The sequence below is a fragment of the Megalops cyprinoides genome, chromosome 6 (assembly GCF_013368585.1).
Source record: "Megalops cyprinoides isolate fMegCyp1 chromosome 6, fMegCyp1.pri, whole genome shotgun sequence".
Classification (NCBI taxonomy): domain Eukaryota; kingdom Metazoa; phylum Chordata; class Actinopteri; order Elopiformes; family Megalopidae; genus Megalops; species Megalops cyprinoides.
Window position 1 is genome coordinate 31977156 of NC_050588.1, and position 22304 is coordinate 31999459.

The 22304-nt window shown below is 44.8% G+C and overlaps 1 protein-coding gene across 2 annotated transcripts in view; it reads right to left on the minus strand.

Annotated features, from left to right (window-relative positions):
• Positions 1-13160: 13160 nt before the first annotated feature.
• pmepa1 (prostate transmembrane protein, androgen induced 1) overlaps positions 13161-22304 on the minus strand; it is a 29588-nt gene continuing 20444 nt past the window's right edge. The window contains exons 2-4 of one of the 2 annotated variants that reach the window (XM_036531358.1): positions 16826-16980; positions 15514-15567; positions 13161-14694 (exon numbers count right to left, since the gene is read on the minus strand). In XM_036531358.1, coding sequence (XP_036387251.1) covers positions 14134-14694; positions 15514-15567; positions 16826-16980 — 770 coding nt within the window. In that variant the 3' untranslated portion in view covers positions 13161-14133. Of the gene's footprint in view, positions 14698-15513; positions 15568-16825; positions 16981-22304 lie in introns of both variants that reach the window. The other variant, XM_036531357.1, reaches the window with a different exon arrangement.

The following is a 22304-nucleotide window of genomic DNA, read 5'->3' on the forward strand; positions in this document are numbered from 1 at the left end:
CTGTTAAGGGTGGAGGTTTCAAACAAATGAGAATGAACTGACTGAATGTTCAAGATACTGTTCAGGCACCACACAGCGGAAATGTGTGGGGCCTTTCTTACTATTGTATTTTATATAATGTTTAATTTATTTTTATATATTTCAACTGTTTGTTTTTGTTGATATTTTAATTTGTTCTCAATCCAAAGGAACAAAGGGCTGGAACATTATTAAATATTATTTTTAACACATTCGTGAGTTCTTGGTATTTATTTCTGCAATCCAAACATTTCTCAGGTAGGAGTGACTATAACGATGACGTCCACAATTCCTTGACCTCACCTCTCAACCTACCCTTATCATTACACATTCAAATCTGTTGCAGAATGGTTTGACGCTTAAGCAAAACGTGAAAAAATATTGATATCTTTGTGGGATTAAAAATGTAAAATAGGGAATCCCAACTGGCTCAGTTGGCAAAGCTTCCATTTGCGCACAGGCTGAGTTCAAATCCAGCTGTGTCATTTGTTGACAATGGCCAGGATCCCACTGGCAGAATAAATTGGCTTCATTCTGCCAGGAATAGCGGTGGGTAGGTCATTCGGGGCCTCCTTGTATCACTGCTGTCAGTCAACCTGCGAGTTTCCTCTGCCTACGAGTTGCTCAGATGACATAAGCAGAGTAGTCTCCATTCTCCAGTGAATGCCCACTCTCCTGTAGCACACTGCATCTTGCAAAATATAGTGTATAAGAGTGTTGGAGGATTATATCTGTCATGTCTCTGTGCTCCTTCGCGAGAGCAGAGGTTGTCATGATGAGACAAGGCTAGCATACAATTGACGATTCCAAAAACAGGGTTGCAGAAAGAGGAAAAAAAAAAAGAATTTAAATGTAAAATAAAAAATACTGATATACCAAACAGGGCAAAGTTACATTTTTTAATTATTAAAAGTTTTATTAAGGTTGCCAGGGTTACGGGAGAGAAATGTCTATTTCTGAGACAATGAAGCTGAACTCATGTGAAAGATGGTGGGTTTGCCCAGGGATTCCAGTCTCAGGTAAAGGTACAATAATGAATTGCTTGACACTGAGATGAGATGACACAGAGCCATATCAGATTCACTTAACCAGGCCGGATTCTGCCAGACCTGTTGCTCAAGTGACTCCTCTCTGGAATGAGGATGAAAGTCAGGCGTAAAAAGTGCAGAGTAATAGTCACAAGGCCAATCACAGACCCTAAGGGGACCACATCCCAAAAACCACAGACTCACCATGCAGACAAGCTACATTTCAGCAATACTTAACCCTTTCTCTTCAGTAGTAGACGGCAGAGTGGGGAAAACACTTGAGAACTGATTTCTGATGAGCAATCCAAGACAAGGCCACTTAACAGCTGCTTAAATAAAAAGCAGATATTCCTAAAAGCCACTTTTTTGGTTATGATAAACAGAATCAAGTCCAAAGTGAACCGTAATGGTGCATGTGTATGCTCACCACAAATATGCACTCACCAGCAGTCAACTGTTATGTTATGTGACTGCTGGAAGGGTGTTGTGTGTAACGGTAAATCATTCTATAAGAACAGGATATAATGGCAGATTAAACACATCCTTTCTGTCAAGCCAAATGTTGCCAGTATTTGTGTTTGGCATGTATGACAGGCATTTTGGTGTTGCAGTGCAACTGGTTGTTCAGGTGTCGAGTTGCTTCAGGGTGATCTTTGCATATTTTTAAAATATGGCAGCTTCTTTCCTTCAGTGGCACCTTTTCATGTCCACCTGTGAAGTTTTGTCTGCTGGAAATCCCAAAAAGGGAAAGTTGAAATAACACAAAATAAAGGATGAAAGCCTCTGTTATTATGAAAAATATATTTGTTTCTTTATGCCCCTTGCCTGATGGAAAAAAAACAGTGATGTGGATTGGCCATCCTATCTAACACAGTTTCATGTTGGACTTCACACCAAACATGTAACTGTAAAATCGTTCAGAGACAGATTGTGAAAGAATGTTTTGGAGGACTGTTAGTTTTAAGAAAGGCCAAAGTCCAGCGCCACACGGCATCTTGTAGTTTTAATGACAATATTTTCCTTAGACTGAAGAATCTCAGATGTCAGCATGTTTTACAATTTTTGTGGTAACAGCAAGCTATACTTCAACAATTGTGCGTAATAATGCAACATTACATTTGCACAGCCACTAGTTTAGTATACAATCGGCAAATGTAATGAATAATATGCAGAATGTCACATTTGTTTTTCATGTTATTGATATTCAGCCCTGGCTACCCCTTATTTGCATATGTTTGTTGAGCACAGTGCGTGTTTGATTTAAAGGAAACTTGGAGATATTACTGTAACTCATGGCAGCAAATATTCATGCCAAACACCTACCGAGCTGCTTGCTGATGTGAGTAAGTCATTTCCTTCTGCCACACTCAACTATGGCTGGATGATGACAAAGCTAAAAAAATATTCACATGTATCTAGCTGTGACTGAGGTGTGATTGAAAGCGTGTCACTCCTTGTCTACCTTGTACTCAGTGTGGTGAGGGCATGGCTACACTACCTTTAACAGAGAATAGGTCTGTTTATGGAACTGAAGCAGGAAGCACCCTAGCACAATAACCTGTTTTTCCACCTTGGTAGCTGCTAGTAAGTGGCCACGTGTGTTAGCTGCAGTTCGCTTGCAGTTGCACTGTTTTCTAGTTCTTTACCACAATGGGAAAGATTAAGCAGCAAACATCTGACATCATGCTGTTCTTAACTGTACCTGATGATAATATAATGAAGCACAGTTTATTTATTAGAAAGACTTCTGCTGAGGTTCTGCTCACAGGTCAACATCACTGGTGGAAATAAGCAATAATCTAAGAGAGCTAGCTTGGTAGCTACCTTGCTGGAGAACATTTGCTTAAAGCACCTCTAAGGCTACCTCATACTTATCAGTAGGATCATCCTTATAATTGTGCTGCTCAAAAGTATCTAACATGGCAAATTTTAACAAAAAGATTAGTTAGTCCATTTTTAGCTACCCAGTGAGCTACACTTACCAAATGTTTTGAGCACAACAACCACTTGCACTAGAGAATTACATTTACATTTAGTTGTTTAGCAGACATATTTATCCAGAGGAAGTTACATAGATTTCAGTTTTTTTTTTTTTTTTAAACGTGTAATCCATTTGTAGAGCTGGATATTTACTGAGGCAATTCAGGTTAAATACCTTGCCTGAGGGTACAACAGCATGGTCTGAGCAGGGAATTGAAACAGCAACCTTTGAGTTGTAAGTCTTACTGCTTACCACTACACCACACTGCTGCCCTTGCATAAAGGAAAGTTGCATAATGTCAGCTACCTGCAAACAGCTTCCAAATACTCTAGCTAAGTTATGTACAAATTAGTTAACTAGGCATGAATTCTCTACTGTTTCAGACATTTTAGACTCATGAAATTGGTTTGCAGGAGGGAAAAAATGAACTTCGAATATCTTTAGAATTGCTTATCGGAACAAAACAGAGGGGCACAGAGCAGGAACATTTGCAAATTTTGAGAATGTATGTATGACTAGTATGACTACATAATGTTACATATTACAACATTAATAATAATAATAATAATAATAATAATATTTTATTTATATAGCACCTTTCATACAAGAAATGCTCACTTGGCTTTTTTTTTTATGAAATTACTCACAATTATTATCGACAATTTTTATAAGGTTTGCTCTCCATAGTACAGAGGGCATAAATGTTAGTGATGAAAATCATCTGATGAAAAGAGAAAGGAACAAGCATAAACACAGACTGGGGTAAAGCCAAAAACACCATAAGGGCTAAGAGCTAAAATAAAAGAAATATCATAATCTACTTAGAACCCAAATAAAAAACAATTCACTAAAAGCTCCTTTTAAAAGAAGTGTTTTAGAAACAGCCTGAAAAGTCTCTATGGGGGATTTTGGCTATGCATTCTATTATTGAGTGACTATGCAACAAAATGCTCTTTCCCAAATTCACATTAGGATGAGTGTGGTCCCATACAGGGATCCAATGTGATTATAACAGAACAGGCGTGAGATGGTTTCAAAGTCAATACTGCCTCAGAACTGGGAGATCAAAAGAACAGTATAAAAATGTACATTTATCCCTGTATTATTTTTGAATGTGCCCAAATAGCTTGATGCATGGGCATTTCCACACTTCCAGATCATAAACCAGAGTGTGCTACGGTGTCTGTGTCCCTTCTGCATAAATCAGGAAACTTTTATGTTCCAAGCCACGGCTGCAGAAATCACCTAGCAAGTATAAGCTGTAACCCCATATGGCCTCAGGCTCCTCTTCTGGCTGCAAACCTGCCAGATTCTCTGTGGCAAAAATTCATTTCAACATTCCACTTCATTCATTTAAACGCTGTCAGCACTATTTCCTCTTGTAAGTGTCTAATCACTTTATGTAAGCCAGGCGAGATTCCAAGTAATATTTGCTCACGGAGATAGAGATAATGACAGTCTACGCACCATGGAGTTGCTCAATGCCAAAAAAAAACAGCCTTACATCAAAGCCAAGCACTTATCAAAGAGGACTAGGACATGCTGGGTAAATGGGCCAGTGATTTGAATCTGCGGGGTCAGTAACCCTTGCTTTAACGTCAGTGCACACCGGGTTCTCCACAGGAACGTCAGCACAGGAAGATCTCCAGATCTCTCTCACACCCCTCATTCCCCATGAGCCATTTGTTTTTGTCATGTCCACGAGTGAACATGAACCGCCAAGACAATTCTGTCGTTCTTCATTATGCAGTACATCATCTACTGGTCAGCATCTGCAAAATTCGGGGGACCATTTCCTCACAAAAATGAGCAACGGGACAAGCTACTTTGCTGCCAGAGTCAATTCAGCAGGGTCAGCAGGTCATTTTTGTCAGGGAAATCCATATGTATTCCTTGCACTCTGAACAGATACTGAAGGGTTAATAAAAGAATACATTAAGCCACGCTGAAAAGAGATGAAACTGTCAACTGTTCACGGAGGCAGCAAGGAGGAAAATTAAAACCGATAAAAAGTGATAAAACCACCATTTTGAAATGTACTTCTTCACTGTGCAGATGTCATGCAATATCCCTTTTTTGTTACATAATTATTTTAAGTAATGCTCATGTGCAAGCAGGCCTGGAAATGAACTTGAACACCTAACATTAGAAAAAAATGTATTGCAGCAGCAAATTGTTACAAACAATACTACTGTCACAAAAAAATACTACAGTCCCAGATGTAACTTTAATGATTAATGGCACATGCATGACATGGGGAGCTCTTTGCACTGGCATTACATAATAGTAGGACTTTATTGGTTTATTACACATAGACCATGTCATGCAAAAAGTGGATGGTGTTTTGCAAGAGGAGTTGTGATTTTATTACCCGTAGGTTTCCTTCAACTTCAGTTTTAGATATGGGAATACTTTATAAGGAGAGGGATTAATTCATAAAATGCATGTCCAAGTGGAACTGGGAATCATTTACTCCAAATACCCTACTTACTGGGTGGACCAGGACAGTGCCCCAAATAACACACCGGCTCACTCTGCTCTGTGGAGTAAAGAGAAAATTACCTGTCATGCAAAAATCTCTGGGACATTTCTGTAGTGATACTTCCCTGTACAGCTGGTGGACAGTATTAAAGGCACTGTAGACATAACAACAAATCAAAGATTAAACTTCACCCGCTACCACTTCGGGCCTTCAGTAAAATATTTAGCTCGCTATAACTGGTAACAAATCAATATAAGCCAGCTAGAAAATGTAGAGTGCTACACTATAACATATACAGTATTACATTCTAGACAGCACTAAATAAATTATTTGCCAGTCTGACTTAATTTACACTAGGTTTATTCAGTTACTGAGTGGTCAGATCTAGTGGTTTACAAAAAGGATTGAGCATAATGTAACAATTCAATGTGGGCCTAAAATAATTTGCCTCTTACGTACATACCATTGTACTGACTTTTCCTAAGCATTAATATATTTAATTTATATTATATTTAATAAGAACAGATTCCCTGAAAGGTAAATCTATAAGCTACAGACTCAGACATTAATAGGAGTCAGTCATAGAAAGAAACTTTATTGCATTATGATATGTGCAATTTTATGTTTGGGTCATAACAAAAAAAGTAGTTAATCCTAACCATTACTAAATATAATTTAGCACCTGCTATTCTAAAATGCACTGCTGCTTCACTGGCCTGTTTGCTGTATATCAGGGTGTCTTCAAAAAAGGCTCTTATGTCCAATTCTGCACAGTAGGTAGAATCTGTCATTTGTTTTTCAGCTGCTGGAGAACAAAGTGTTTGTAACTACAAACTCAGAGCCTGTTACACAACTCATGAGTAACAAAAGGCCATAACCAGTGACAAGCCCACCTTTAATCAGCATGTTCCCAGCAAAAGGTCACCAATTAAAGGTGTGATAGTGCTTTCACGCCAAAGCCATGCGTCCGTACAGGGCAAACACACTACCTTTCTGCATGTCAATGGCTAACTTTAACAGAAACACACACATAACAGTGTTTGCCATTATGATTCTTGGAGTGGAGCCATAATTGCATTTCTGGCTGAATTTCAGAAAGTATAAAAAGGAATATCAAAAGCTTAGTGCCTTTTTCCATGTGAGGTAAACATTTTTGATGAACATTTTTTAACATTCCATATGATATTATTATAATACAATAATAATGTGTACTACAGTAACAATAATATTATATATAACATTATTATTCATAGCTTAGTGCATTCTGTATGAACTTATATGTAATTAGGCATTGCTGTGTGATTCCTGTTACCACAGTAATGATTTGTGGGTACTGATTTGACATTAATGCGGCAGTCTGGCTTCCAGTCTGTTTTCAAAAGTGATCTTGTATTGTGGCATTCAGACAACATCAGTGACGAATGCAGCAAAGATTTATGGTTTCAAAAGAACCCATAGCAAAAGTTTACTTTAGATGATGATATACAATATTTTTGCCAAAAAAAAAATTGTTAAAAATATATTTGAGAGTTATTGCATGTGTGAAGGTTTCTGTTGTAACTCAGGTACTGTCTTAGTACAAGCAGCCATATACACCCCGTACCATAACTACTCCGTGTGTCTGCTTCTAAGTCAGCTAATGGCAGATCTGATTGACCATGGCAACAGCAATGCAAAATGAAGATTTTACATTTAAATGTGTTATACTCTTACTACTGTGTAGTTTTCACTACTCGAGCATCTCAATCCGCTCTCAAAAGTGGCCACTGGCAACACATGCTGGTTATTTCCTGGTGCTGGAAGAGATTTTTATTCATAAGGATAAAACAGGAACTGGATACACAGCCCTTTTGCTGTTTTAATTCTAAAGTCATGTGTCCAATCAGGAAGTACACAGAATATCTCTAACAGGACGTGCTGCTAACAGACTGTTCATTTTGCGGCTCCATGACAATGAGGATGTACTAAGATAAGCCAATGGCTGTCCCAATGCGATTTTAAACAGCCTGAGTTTTAGTAAAAAATAAAGTTCATTGTTGTTATTTTTGGTAGGCTGATCTGATATGTAGCTTACACTAATTCTTCTCAGTAGTTTTCATACATGCATGGCATGGGGTAAGTTAAGCACAGATAATTACTCATTGCCTCTGCTTAAAATCTGAATAGAAGTTTTTCAGAAAGGTGGTCAGGAGTGAAGTTGTCCTCCTGCTTTGGACTGATACTGTGGTACAGGATTGCTCGTGAATGAGTCTTTAATTGCCATTTTAAAAACTTGTGTGACATAGAATTTTCCACAATCTCCTCTCTTTCTTGAGGTAATGCATATGTCTCATAGATTTTTACAAATAATTATTCTATTCACAAGGATTGTATTCTATTATTCTATTATGTTAGCCTAAGTGGACGTGTGATTGGTCTAGTGTAGCGTAGTTTAGCGCTGTAGTACCTTGCCAACACACATTGACCAATGATATAAGAGCTACCTCTGTTGGATGAAAATGTTATTGCACCAGCTCAGGTACATACACTTTTAAATTCTTTGTAGTAAAGGGGCTTGAATCAAAAAACTAAAATATAATATCCCCCCCCCCCACCCACCTATAAATGTATGTAGTTATGCATACTTAAAAGGAAAGAACCTGTTTATTACATGAGAATTTTTAATTTCTATACTCACTCAACAGAGGTCAGCTCATGATTTAACAAATACATTTACCATACAAATAATAATCTTTCAATAACCTTTCAGTAATGGTTCCATAAGTTATAAATGATAAAATTGCCAGTGTATGAAAATGATTTGACAGACTAAATGTTATCATAACTGATATATGATATAAAAGCTCCTTTTGGTCTTGCCTATTAGAGCTTTACAACAAGCTTGCTCTCAGTGCTTTTGTAATTTGATAGCATCTAGTAAAACTTCACATTATTATCAAAGGAGACAATTTCAAGAAAAAAAAAAACCAAATATCAAGACAAAGCAACTGGTTGTGATGCATGATTTTTGATTTGCAAGCCAAAATAGTAGATTCCCTGTAGCATTAAGAAATTCTGGCCCATTAAAGTAAAGCGTTCACTTAGTGGAGTTGACAAGACTCATTTCATCATATCGTCTTGTTTTCTTTTCAGACAAACCTTATTACAGTTAAGCTCTAGAATTAAAGGGATAAACATCTGCAATTAGCTACTCTGATAAATAAATCACATTGCGCCTCAGTGTTTATAAATTTGTATCTCCTCCATACCCACTCAGCCCTTGTCAGCTGAATTGGGGGTCAATGCAGGACGTATCGGACCTCCTTCATTTGTTTGTTATGGTCTGGAACCCCAGTCAGAATAGGGCAGACACCCCATCTCAAACCTGGCTTGAGATGGTAGTACAGGGCACAATAAGGGAACAGATATTTTCATATGTAGGGACCGGTATTTCAAGCAAGGTGCCCTTATTCGACAATAAATCTTTAAAGAATATCTTATTCAATGATTCAATGGTTTCAGGCCTCCTAAGGCTCTGTTCTGCTTTAGTATAACAGCAACTGAATTCCGCTCCATATTCCTTGGGAATGCATGTAGAAAAATTTAGAAAAAAGTGAAATGAGATGCACCTATGTGTTGTCACCACTTACAACAGTCATACCACTCATTTCCATCACAACACAACACTTTCATTTCACCATGCAGCACTGGCTGGCTGGACAGTATCAAAGCGACCAGGAACAAAACCATCACGAGACATTTATTCTTTTTATAAAATATTTTATTTGTTTATATGGAGGCTAATTGAAATGTATCAGATTTACAGCATGTTCTGTAATAGACATCGTCTCCTGCTTTTATCAAATAGAGATACAAACCCAGTAACACTTTTAGGATCCAATATAAATTAAAATAAACAAGGTTGTTACACGTGAGCAATTATTGTTGACAATAGTAGGCGTCTATATATTTACTGCAATACATCTCGGCATGGAACATGCTATAGAATATAACTGGTTTAATATGGACAGTATAACGTTACCTCTTCATCAGTACACAAAGCGTCATAACAAAATAAGCACCAGGATAGTCTGTTTCTGTACAGTTCATAAATATGCTTATACTGCAACCGTAAAGTGTTTTATCATCATTTTTGAGTTTTTTTTTTTGTATATTCTCAAAAAAAGAAGCAAGCAATGCTGATTTAAAGGGCAAAGCAAACAATGCAACAGGAACCAAAAACAGTAAAAACAAAGGAAAAAAGAAATGTTCAAGTCATACAGACCCTTTACAGCATCAAAGGGTCGATTAGGATTATTCCTTCTTTGGAAATGCCTGTTTTAACATGGAAACCTTCCGGAGCTACTTCAGCAGGGATAGTGGGTCTGAGCCAAGACATTGTCTGATGAGTGTAATGTCACTACAGCCTAACCAATCCGCCTTTTTTGTCTGCGCTAATCCTTTAACAGAGTGGTCATACGATTGAGGTTAATACTTGTGTTTTTTTTTTTCCACCGTCAGGATAAGGAGAAATGTCTTTCCATCCCTTTGACCATTTGGCTTTTAGCGCCCCCATGTTAATTTAAATAAACCATAAACGTGTTCATAGTTGAGCTGGAATCGATCAATCGGAAGTCAATCATGATTTTTTTTTTTTTTTGGTATTGTATTTAACAAGGGGTTCTTCAAGTGAAAAGGCAACAGAATCCAGAGCAATTGCACTAAAAACGCATTAGAAAACTCTTAACCACTGAATCCTTAAAGGCACACATCAAGAACAGAGCATGTGGCGACTGAGGACTGAAGTGAAGCAGGAGGGAGTGGGGTGTGGAAATTCATGGCAGATGCACGCAAACCCCACTCCCCTCTCTGTATCACCCCCCCCCCTCGCCTCTCGGCCTGCTCAGAAACACTGCAGCTGGGGTGAGCTAGAGTGGAGTGCGGTTACTAGGGTGATGCCTCGTACCAACCATCATCATCATCATCATCATCATCATCAATGAACAGACCACCACCCAGAAAACAGACAATTCTGCGAGCATCATAACCCGAACTGGCCTGGACTCTCAATGTTACTCTTGGTCTTCTGAATTCTGAACAAGATCTAGGCACATGTTATCAGAGAGATGTTGGCATGATGGGAGGGGGGTGACCACACGTCCCCTGACAGGAAGGAACAGAGATATCACACTGATCCATGACCCCCCCCCCACCACCTCCAACAAGCCCCATGACCTCTGACTCTATCACTGAAAATAAGTGCAGAGAAAAGCGTGGTCCTGTCTCCACTCACACAACACAGTGCGGCCCACTGCCTCTACAGCCATATACACACCAGGACAAAATGGTGCTCGAGACAGCTACAAGGTAACCAGTTAAAAAAGACAATATTACAAACAAAAAAAACAACAGTTTCGTTATACATTTGCTTTGTTTGTAAGTTATACAGCAAACTATATGTGTGTTTAATGGATTTGCACAAATGACCTTTTTTTTTTTAAAAGAGAACAACAAAAACAACCATTACATTTTCTAAGTTAAACAATAACTACATTATCAAAAGGCAAATAGTAGGTATATTGCAACGCTCTCCGCTAAAAACCTCTGCCATCCACACAATGTCTATCTCTCTCTCGCTCTCTCTCTCTCTCTCACTTACTCAGGGCTGTCTGGCAGAGCGACAGCACAGAAGGGGCCCAGTCTGTCACCACAGGCACACAAATACTGTACGTTTCCAGGGGACAGAAAGCAAATGGCGGCATGGGCAAGCCAGTGTAGGACTCCTACAGGTGACACACAGGCATCTCTGGAACAGGGAGAGTTCGTTTCGGGGGTGGGAGGGAGGTGACGGCAGGGGTCTCTCTTTCCAGCAAAGGGTTTTAGCCACCAATCAAAGTGTCTGGGATTCTGGGATCTCGATCCCTAGTAAGCGACTTATGTACCAGCGGGTACCTTTATCAAAACTCAAACTCTTTTTCCTTGACTCTGTGCTGTGCTTTACCTTGTTGGAGTCGCAGTTGTCTGCGCAGGCTGAGGCCTAAATAATGAGTGGTAGAGAATAAGGTAATCTTAAGGGTCTTAAGAACTGTTCGTAAGTGGCCTTTTAGAAGTGTAAGAATGTTTCTTATGACAGATATGTAGAAAACATAATTTCTTTGACCTTGGTGGGGGGAAAAAAAAACAAAACAAAAATAAGGCTTTTAAAGATGACACATCTTGATTGGTGGTGCAACCCTTGTGGCCGGGTGTGGTTGCTGATGGACAGGCCCTGGGTACTCCTCCTGACCGTCACGCTCCTCCCCACCGGTGTAGATTCAGTCAGCACTGGTTTCCCTGAAGCAAAACTGGACAGAACCAGCAAAAACCTACCCAAGCTTCCCTTCGAGGTCACAAACTGCGTTAAGCGCTTTTCACAAGAGGCTGTCAGCGGTTGTGCACGTGAGCAGGTCTCTCATCAGACATTTGGCTGTTTGTCTTGGTGTGCTAAGAAACATTGTATATTCAAGTATTAGTCTAAACTTTTGATTCACGTGGCTGTAAACAAAATGGGGGGAGAGCAGGGGGGGTTGAGGCATCGGCCTACAGGTCTCGGCCAACTCCCCGAATCCGCTCTGAACCCCCGTGAATCCAGCTCGGGCTCTTGCAGTTTTTAACCCCAGAGGAAGCAGTTGCATAATTATAAAGTGAGACCAAGGCTGACCGAGGGGGATTGTGTGTCTCTCCGTCTTCATTAAAGTGCTAAGAGATGCCTGGCATTGCAGCCCAGTGTTGAGGTCACCTGCACCGCACGCGAACCTGCTCAGCTCAAAGCTCTCGCTCCTCCTGCGACCCCCCCCGGGGCAGGCCGGTTCGATCCGGACGCGGCCTGTCGCCTCGGCAAAGCCTCCACCGACGAGACTTTGGGTTCCGCCACAGAGAACTGCACGAATAAGACCCTCCCCAGTGCCATGTAAGACAATATGGGTTTCCCACTCCTTAACAATCACATTTCCAAGTCCCGTTTAACTAAGCTGGATGTTAAAAACAACCATAAGGGTCCACTGTAAATTCACGTTTAAGGTTGACACTGGATATAGGCCTGATTAGAGTAATAGATCTTGATGAGTCTTACTCATCTATTCAGTAAACTGAGGTATTTTTGCCTACGGCTAGGTGGTTAGGTATATTATCACTTAGCCAGGAGTAAAAGAAGCCGCTGAGCTGCGGACATCAGATCTCAGAAATGCGAATGGTTTATGGTTATGGCGGGGGGTAACTGGAGGTCAAAGTTCAACCACGCGAGGCCCTCGCTGCGGCAGGTTGTCGTGCGGGGTGCTCTTCAGTGTGACACTGGCCGTGTCCTATGGACTGTCTGCAGAGACAAGACTTCATGTGGAGTTGATCATTTGAAGGCTCTCTCACTCAGGATCACACATGCACACAGACTCCAGTCTCATTTCAATAGAGGTTTCTTTTTTTAAAACTGTTCACAAGCCTGGGCTTGCCATCTTTTTATATTAAAAAATAGTGCAATTTTTTTTTCCAACATTTATATAAATAACTCTAAAATCGTGCTTTTTAAGTTTGTTTTTTCAGTTTTCGTATATATGTATACATATATGTATATATACACATATATACATACATATGTGTACGTTTAACAATGTTAAACACGTTTGAGTTGGCACCCCAACAAACTGCCATTTCTCTTTTTTTTCTAGTTAGACAAAACAAGAACAGACACTTTTTTTCTCTTTATAATCCATTCTTTTACAAAAATACCCCTGCCCTCTCACTCATCTCTTATGATACATATTGCAGATTTTTTTTCTCCAAACAGTCTTTTTCCAAAAAATTTGTGCAAATGTTTCTCGAAAAAGTTGAACGCGACTTAAAGACGTAACCGAGCCACCGTGTGGGAATGGCTCCACTTCACCTGGCCTAGACAGTGCAGGGGTTTGGCTAGGGGACCCCTTGGCTCCAGCGGTCGGAGCTCCGCACATAGCTTAGGCCTTACCGACCCAGGCCGGCTATCCCTCGTATATTGTCAAGTGTCCCTGCTTATTACCATGTAATAACATCTCCCCGGTGCTGCGGGATCGAGCACGTGGGGGTGTCCGTCACACGGCACCGCAGTGGAGTGACACCGGGCTGGCTGTGACACAGGCCAGCATGGGCGTAAGGGACCAGGCGAGGGGACCAGCGTATCCGCTCCCCCTCCATCCCCCCAAAAGCCTGCGCACCGTCAGCACACAAAGCAAAGGGGTCCGAAAAATTCATCTGCGTTTCAAAAGGAAGACGTGTTCGTTCTAAAGACTTGTTTTTTTTTTTCCGAGCATTTCAAATCAAGGATAAGCGTTTAAAGAGACAAGTGAGTAGAAATATGGAGCTTGCGGTGAAGCCCAAATGCACAGGGATACAAAAATTAAATGTGAAAAAAAAGGAATTCAATCTTTTTTTGTTTGTTTTAGAATTTGTCAGTATAGAAAAAAAAGCTGTGAGCACTGAGACGACAAATAACAAGTAAATATTTATACAAAGTTGGGGCCGGGCTTCAGACGGGAGGTGCAGTCATTCTGCTGTGTGCTGACCCTCCCTCCCTCTCCGCCCTGACAGTTCCAAACGAAGTGCTGAGAAGTGGCACTGTTGCGAGGGGGGGGCGGGGGTCAAACCTGCTGCGGCTGCTGCTTCTCCTTGTTGCGGGCGTTTCGGCTCTCCAGGCTGCTGATGTGCGGGGGCTGCTGTAGGACCCCATGCATTAGCTGGGGAGGGGGGGAGGGGCCGGAGCCGGCCGTGGAAGTCTGGTGCCGGGGCAGCGAGGGGTGGTAGTAGTGGCCGATGACCTCGCTGTAGGTGGGGGGCGCCCCCTCCACCCGGGGCTGGCCGGGGTAGGAGGATGCGGCGGTGGTGGCTGCGGCGGCGCTCACCCCGGAGTTGAGGCTCGGCGGGCAGAGGGAGGTGTCGATCAGGTGGCTGTCGAACACCGTGCGGTTGGGCGGCGCCCGCACCGACTCGCGGTTCAGCTCGAGCTGCTGCTCGGGGTCCCTCAGCTGCAGGGTGCAGGGCCCCTGGTAAGGGGGAGGCTCCTCTCCGTCCGAAAGCGAGATGGTGGGCGGCAGGTCGATGATGGCATGGGGCAGGTAGGGGTAGGTGGGCTGGAAACGGGCCAGGCGCTCCCTCTGCAGGTAGGAGGGCACTCTTTCGGGAGGCCGCGGGGTGTATACTTGCTGCTGAAATGGAGACGGAGATAACGCGCTTCCTGTCAGAGGCTTTTTACAGCTGAGCTCACCAGGTCTCTCTGTGTCCCTGCTCCTGTATCTCTCCCCACATGTACTGCTCTCTCCCATGACTGTAGGGTTACTCAGGAAATCCTGGTTCTCAGCTGTTCCCACTTACAGGACACTCTGATATCAGATATGTTATCATCAGCTGTCTGGCCTTCTTAACCCGAGCGGCCTTGCACTCAATATCCTTCGCAACGATGATCTAGAGATACAGACAGAGACACAGTGTAACCTGCAGGACTGCAGAACATGAGCAGCAGGGCTTCCTGTTCCTGATAATCTCTATATTCCTGACACAGGGGGAGCGCTGTGATTTCAGAACAGGGTCACTGCTTTTGCTGGAGTTCAGCTGAAACGCAGGCAGACGTTTATGAGTTTGTATAGTCTGCAGGTATTTACTGAAGCACTTCAATAATGGCATGTGCGCTTTGACAGAATTACTGTGAAGCAGACAATAATAATGAATAATGAATGATAATTCTGCAAAGGGAGTGACGGTATATCTCTATGGCCACACACAGCTGCAATATGTTAACACCAAAAGCCAACAGGCCTGCATGTTGATTTCAGCAATTACCCCTGACAGCTGAGAACTACCACCACTTATGAACAAAACAAAATAATACCCATTATACATTATATAAGGCAAAGGTGCTCTGGTGGAGAGACACACTGCTGAAGCTGCAGGATTAGTCTTAGCTTTACAAAATGTTTTTGTGTCAAGAGATGATGCACTAACAAGATTACAAAAATGCAACTCACTTCACTCATTCCACTGGAGGGCCCAGGTCCATCAGAGGCCCACAGACTCCCATCCTGCGGGTGGAAATAAGGACAGAGAGAGACACAGACAGAGATGGGATACAGGTAAGCAGTGGGCAGAAACTAGGGATATCTGTCATGCAACACAAATCACCACTAGATGTCACCCTTTCCTCTAATTATTGTCAACTCTGAGGATAAGGTGGTTCTTTTCTGCTTACTCTTGTGCCATCACTTTTCTTTGGTTAGGCCTTCCAGAGAATCTGGCACAGTTACTGAAATCAGATTGCTCGGCTCCAAAGAGCCTGTGGACAAATGTAAGGGATGTTTTTTTCCAACTTAGCCTATCTGAGACAGGAGACTAGGGGGGGGAAACGGCAGACAGATCAAGAAACAAACAGTATTGTGGAGAAGCTGAGAGGGTTGTGGCAAATTGTACAGTGCATTTTCCCTCCTGTTCTTCAAAGACCCACATTTCACATATCCATCCCCACCAATGTGCTGTCTACCGTGAAGGTCTCCAGAAGCTACAGGCCTACATTCAGACTGGCGCTGCCCAACCCCCCCCCCCCCCCCCATCAGTCCCCACCACAAACTGTCCTGCCCACTGTGTCACCCTCAGGGCTCCAAAGCTTAAAACTGTCACCTCCCCCCCTCCTCGCCGATCCGCCTGCTGCCCTTCACACTGTGGCAGCCCGGATTCGACTGCCCCCGCCCCCTGGGAGTCACTGCGCACAGGGGCATGGAAGCGGTGGGACAGCGAGGTGCACCCCTCACAGCTCGGCACCCCGCCCCGCATACCCCCCCCCCCCCTTCCCCCGGAGTCACGCGTCCCCTGAGGTCACGCACCCCAGACGCCGGGTCTGGAGGTCAGTCTGACGCCGCTCTCACGCCACTGACTCATCACTCCCTGGCGAGAGCTGCGCAGCCAGGACCTGGCGCCGGCCGAACACAGCGCAGCGCAGTGTCCGCGATTTCCGCGTTTACGCAATCGGACTCCCTTTTTCGCGTGAGTCATCACTTCCGAAGTTTCTTTTTCAGCTGCTCATTTTATCAGCCTGGCTGACGGTCCAAGTCTCCCGGAGCTTCTGGGAGTCTCTCAGTTTGGCGTACCACGCATGGATACCTGTCTGCGACGCTGCCAATTCCTCCCACAATGCAACTCAATTACAGTAACCATGGAAATCAAACAATTCCTTGGCAATAAAAACATGCATGTCCATGAGGAAGGCAGACACCTGTTTAACGTAGAAAAACAAAACTCAGAGCAGCTTTTTTCACTGCAGTTCCCCCACCCTGCTGCAGTACTTACAGAGGCCAGTGGGAGGTGCCGTCTGCGGGCCTGGCTGTGTCTGGAGATGAAGGATCGGGCCGACAGCCTGTAGTGGTTCAGCAAGCAGGTGATAACCACCACCATCACCATCATCACCACAACGATCACCAGGATCTGCACAAACTCCAGCTGGGCTGTGGACACAAGGATCAGGAGAGATGCTTAGGAACACAGACGCTACTGGTTGTCAGTGTATGTAGCAGAGTGGTCAGGAGCAGGGCTTGTAACCAACAGGCTGATGGCTTGATTCCCCACTGGGGCACTGCTGCTGTACCCTTGGGCAAAGTACATAACCTACAAATGCCTCAGTAAATATCCAGCTGTATAAATGGGTAACATGTAAAACTGTAACCTATGTAAGTCGCTCTGGATAAAAGTGTCTGCTAAATGACAATAATGTAATGTAACATTTCTCATTCTTAAAAAAAAAAAAAAAAAAAACCTATAGAGCCCACAATGTGCGGAAAAAGCTTTACGATTACAGTTCTACAGACAAAACCAATCATTACAATGCGAGGGGTTTTATTTGCTTTCGGGTGTGGGAGTATGACATAAAGCAGGTCATTGATCTACCCATAACTATTCCCTGACCACAGTGTGTAAAAAGGCAGCCAAGCACTTCTTTGTTTGTGGAGAGGGCAGGGCAGCCTGCCCCTTCCCTCCCCCCGCCTGCACCCGTTTTTACAGTCTCACAGACAGCTAGGGGACTGTTGTCCAGTCTCACATAAAAAGCCAGCAGGAAACTTTTAGCCCGGAGCTAACCCAGAATAAACCAACTCAGACGCAAGGCCTAAAAACTACAGCTTAGCCACTTGCCCTCTGGGAGGAGCTTTTTTCCTTCCCCTTCCCAAACAACACACCAGCACAATCGCACTCCGAAAAAGTTGCCCGGCATTCAACGAACAGCACTCGGCTAACGCAGACACCATAAGCAAAAAATCAACAGTTCTTTTTTCTCCCCGTGAGGCGACCCGGCAAGTACCATCGAACTCACCACTACAGAGGATCTGTCTACAGCTGAGGTATGGCTCCCCGGGAAAAGGCTGCATTGTTTCCTCATTAAAGGGGAAGGTTTGTCAGACAGAGAGGAGAGGAGAGAGGAGAGAGAGACGCTGCAGCTCCACAGGTTTGCGGTGCAAGTCTGACTTGCATTCCTCTGCACGGCACACACAGCTGACTGCTCCCCACCGCTCAGAACAATGGGCTGACAGAGATGGGGGGCCACGGGGGGGAGTGGGGGGGGGGGCGTGGGGTGAGCAGGCCTCTTTATCCAGAGGGAGAAAGGGAGGAGACACACAGTAAGAGAGAGAGAGAGAGGGAGAGGGAGAGGGAGAGGGAGAGACAGATGGGTCAGGGACGGAAAGAATGAGAGGCAGAGAAGGGGAATGGAGAGAGACCTCAGACGGGCCCCCAAGTCCTGCAGTCTAGACCGATTTGTTTGATTAAGTCAATTTTGCATAAAAGGAACACGGTGAGGTTACAGCACAGGGCTCGCCGTGAAATGAACGGGAGCAACGCTTTCCCCGCTTCCCCTGCTCACACCTTGCGAAGGGCAGCTGAGAATAAGACATGAAAACTCCCGAGTAAACCTGACAACTGTGTGCACACAGTGGAACAAACAGCCGCTGTGTTATCGACTGTGCTGAAATCCACACACGCACGTATACACGCACACACACACACGCACAGGACGTACTGCGCTCAGTAAGAATCACCTTCCCGACACAGAGCGGAGCGTTTTACAGGCAGAACGCGGCACAGTTGCCAGCGACTCTAGAAGGCCGCGGCCCTGGAACGCGACAGCCCCCTGAACTTCGGCTATTATTTCCTGGCGCTGTGCCCCCTCGGCCCCTCGGCGCGCGCACAATCAGAGACGGGCCGCGCAGATGGCGGACCGGCGGGGCTGGCGATGGCGGGCGCTGCTGCGTGTGCGTGCCAGGCTGGGGGGGGGGGACCACCGCGCCGGGCCCCGTGCCCACTGGCTCCCACTCCGCCAGGGCTCTCTCTGTCTCTCCAGCTGGGCCCGCGGATCCCCGGCTGGGCTTTTAGAGCAAACGTTCGGCTCCCCTGCGGCCGGAGAAAGCCGGCTCCATGCATCAGGTGCAAAGACGGCCAGCCTGGGTACATCTAACTCTGGGTATGCCCCCTACGGATGCACACGGACATGTAGAGTACTATGTTTGACACGCACATGGCATTGAAAAGCACCTCAGGGCTGTTCTGTGATACTGTAAAACCCAGGAGACATTTGGGGCGGAAAAATAAACCCTTCACTTTCTACCATGTTCGCTTCACGTGCCCGATTTTCAAATAACATTGACCTTTTTTCGAGACAATGTGTACAGGGAAATCAAATGTTAAATTCATTTAAAGGTTAAAAGAGATATTCCTGTAAGGCAAACTAGCGATGATTTATTGTGTTCATAGGGACAGTGTGACAGTAGTTGCTTAATTCCTTAATACATTTAGTTTTGGGTAGAATTGGCTCCTGTCCTCAAAAATCAAGTGCAAAATTACATTAAATAATGTGCCTGGTCAGCACAGCTCCACAGTGGTTCATCAACTTCAGCTTTTTATTTAATAAACATTATTAGCCTTATCCAAAATGCTTTAACCAGGATCTCAAAGGGAACAGGGTTTTAAGAAGGAAACACAGATCAAAACTCATTCATCTATCTATTTGCTGTCCCGCTGCTCTTGAAATGGCTTATCTTGTACAAAAACCTCAAAAAAAAATCGTTCACCCCTGTTGAAGTGAAAAAAAAAAAGACTGATTTATCAAAGGTGGGATCTCTTCGGCGATCGGACCGAAACTGTCGACGTGCACAATTCCCCGCTGACCGAACTCAAAAGAGACAGTGATGAACTTTCAGCAAAGCTCCCCAAACAAAATCCCCAGGAACAGATTGTCGGAAAGCAGACAACGGGTGGCACGACGCTCCGAAAAAAGGGAAACAGCCGCTTAATCCCGCGCTGCCGTCAGATGAAAACAAACAGCAATAAAAGGGGAGGCCGATTTAAAAACAGATGTGAGGTGCCATTTATGGTTTTTTTTTTCCCTCCCTTTCCGCCCTAACCAAAACAAACCTCACATGACTAAATTAGAGGAACAAAGACGGTAACGTTAGTTGCGACGGACGGCCAGAGCGGACCCCGAAATAACAAAGGGGGGGGGGAGGTGGCGGCCGAGCGGCCCGCTGGTTTCCGCGAGCCCCGCCGAGGGGGCCCGGCTGACGGGGAGTTGAGTCACTGGGATGCGGCACGGAACGGGGGAACAGACGCAGGGAAGCTGCGAGGAGGGGCGTGTGTGTGTGTGTGTGTGTGTGTGTGTGTGCGTGCGCGCCCCGGCCCCGGGAGCACTGGGCCAGACCCCCGTTCCCACCCCCAGACAATGCAGCTGGTCGAGAGGCGCTGTCCTGAATGGAGAAGGTGAGAGGTCACCGGAGATTCCAGTCAAAGGGAAGTCAACAGCACCCCCCCCCCCCCCCAAACCCTCACCCTCTCTGTCGGTCCGGGGCATTCGCGGTCAGCGCTGAGCCAGACAGCTCTAAGCATGCAGGCAGACAGGCAGGGGGGGAGGGAGGGTGGCAGGGGGGGAGGGAGGGTGGCGGGGTGGAAGGGGGGAGGGGGGGCGGGTTAGCGGGGTTAGAGGGACGCTCTGTATTCCTGCCACTGCTCGCTCACCGGGTCTGGTGAGGTGGGGTGTGGCAGGGTGGGGGGGTGGAGGGGTGCATATATCAGTCTGTAAAACTGTCTACTCATAAGGGGGGGGCTCCAGGGGGAGGGAGGTTAGAGGTTCACACAATTTGCTGGCGAATTTCCATGACAATGGCAGAGAGGGGAGGCGCGGCGCAGACAGGGCAGGGCTCGGGCCGCAGTGAGGCAGCGGGGCGAGGGCAGCAGAGGGCAAGGCGCAGGGAGACGAGTTTGGGGGCGGGATGGGGGGGACACAAAGCTCTTTCACCCAGGGAGTCGGGAGACCCCCGTCACAGGAGCACAGCAAGTGTGGGAACTCCGCGCCTGACAAATTCCAGGATGGGGTTCAAGATATTTACGCCTTGCTTTTCAGTTGGAGAACACATTCGTCATCAACTGCTCGCAGAGTGCAACTGCACACGTCTCTTGCATAGGGAATTCTCATTTAAAAAAGTCACATGATATACACCCAGAGCTTGTCTGGATGAGCCTGAGAGTGAGTATATAATACACACACACACATATACACACACACACCATAAATAAATTATATATATTTATATACATACATATACACACACCATAAATAATGTGAAATGTGCTTTAATCAGCCAAACCTCATTTAAATTCTTCTAATCAAAACAAGAGGGATATCTTTTTGCTCCTTGAGTAGAAACAAATGAATATGATAATGTAAGCAAAGCCAGACAGAGGAGCTGTCGGGTAGAGGCCCTGCGGAAATGTGCTTGTCATACACTTGAGAGGAAAGGGGGCAATTTAGACAAACAAAACCGGAATTGTTGCTGTTGAGAAACTACACCTTCCCTCTATCTCAGCAAGCTGCAGCTGTGCTGTCTCAACCAGCAGGTTTCTGCCTGGCTCGTCACACACACACACACACACACACACACACACACACACAGAAACGCACACGCACACACACAGAAACGCACACGCAGACACACACACACACACACACAGACACAGCAAGCCAGATGTTTCATGTTGAGTGATGTGGTGAGCTGCACTGACTGTGTGTGGTTTGCTCTGACAGACAGGGGCGGCAGACACACACTAATCAGTGTGGTGGTGTGGCACGGACACGGACAGACAGACAGACAGACAGACATGGGACGGGGACAAGACAGCCTCATTCAAGTAGGCTAATGGGGAAGTTCAGGATTGGGGAGAGGCCGTACTGTTCCCATCAGGTTGAACCACAAGAGCTAAATTGTACGGCAGACAATTAAATCAAATGTAGGGCATCTACCTTGAGAATGGCATTAATTGCAAAAACAACAGTGCTCAACAGAGTGCAGTGGAGATTCAACCACACTGAGATGCAGTGCTCTTGGTTAATTATAAATTATCTGGCACAAGGGACACAGAAATTAATAACCTCTCTAACATTACACAGGTAAAAGGGAAAGACAAACAGGGGAAACCAGAGCCGTCTCTGCCGTCTGAACAAGGGGTAAACTACAGTCCACACCCCAGCCTGGCCCAGACTGCCCTGCCACATAGCACCCCCCTGCCTCCCAGCCTGTACCAGCACACTCTCTGTTACTAGGGCTGCTCTAGTCAACAGTCTGAATGAATCGGACAAGCTTTGAAATGGCTGCTTGTCCGGCACAATTTTAGGGGGGATTTAAGACTGTTTAACCAGGGCTAGGTGCCAGTGGTAATTAAATCCTCGGGTCTTCACCAGCTCCTCCCTGCCCTGCCTCCCCGTCACCCATAAAATATGTGTCAGCCCTCTGCC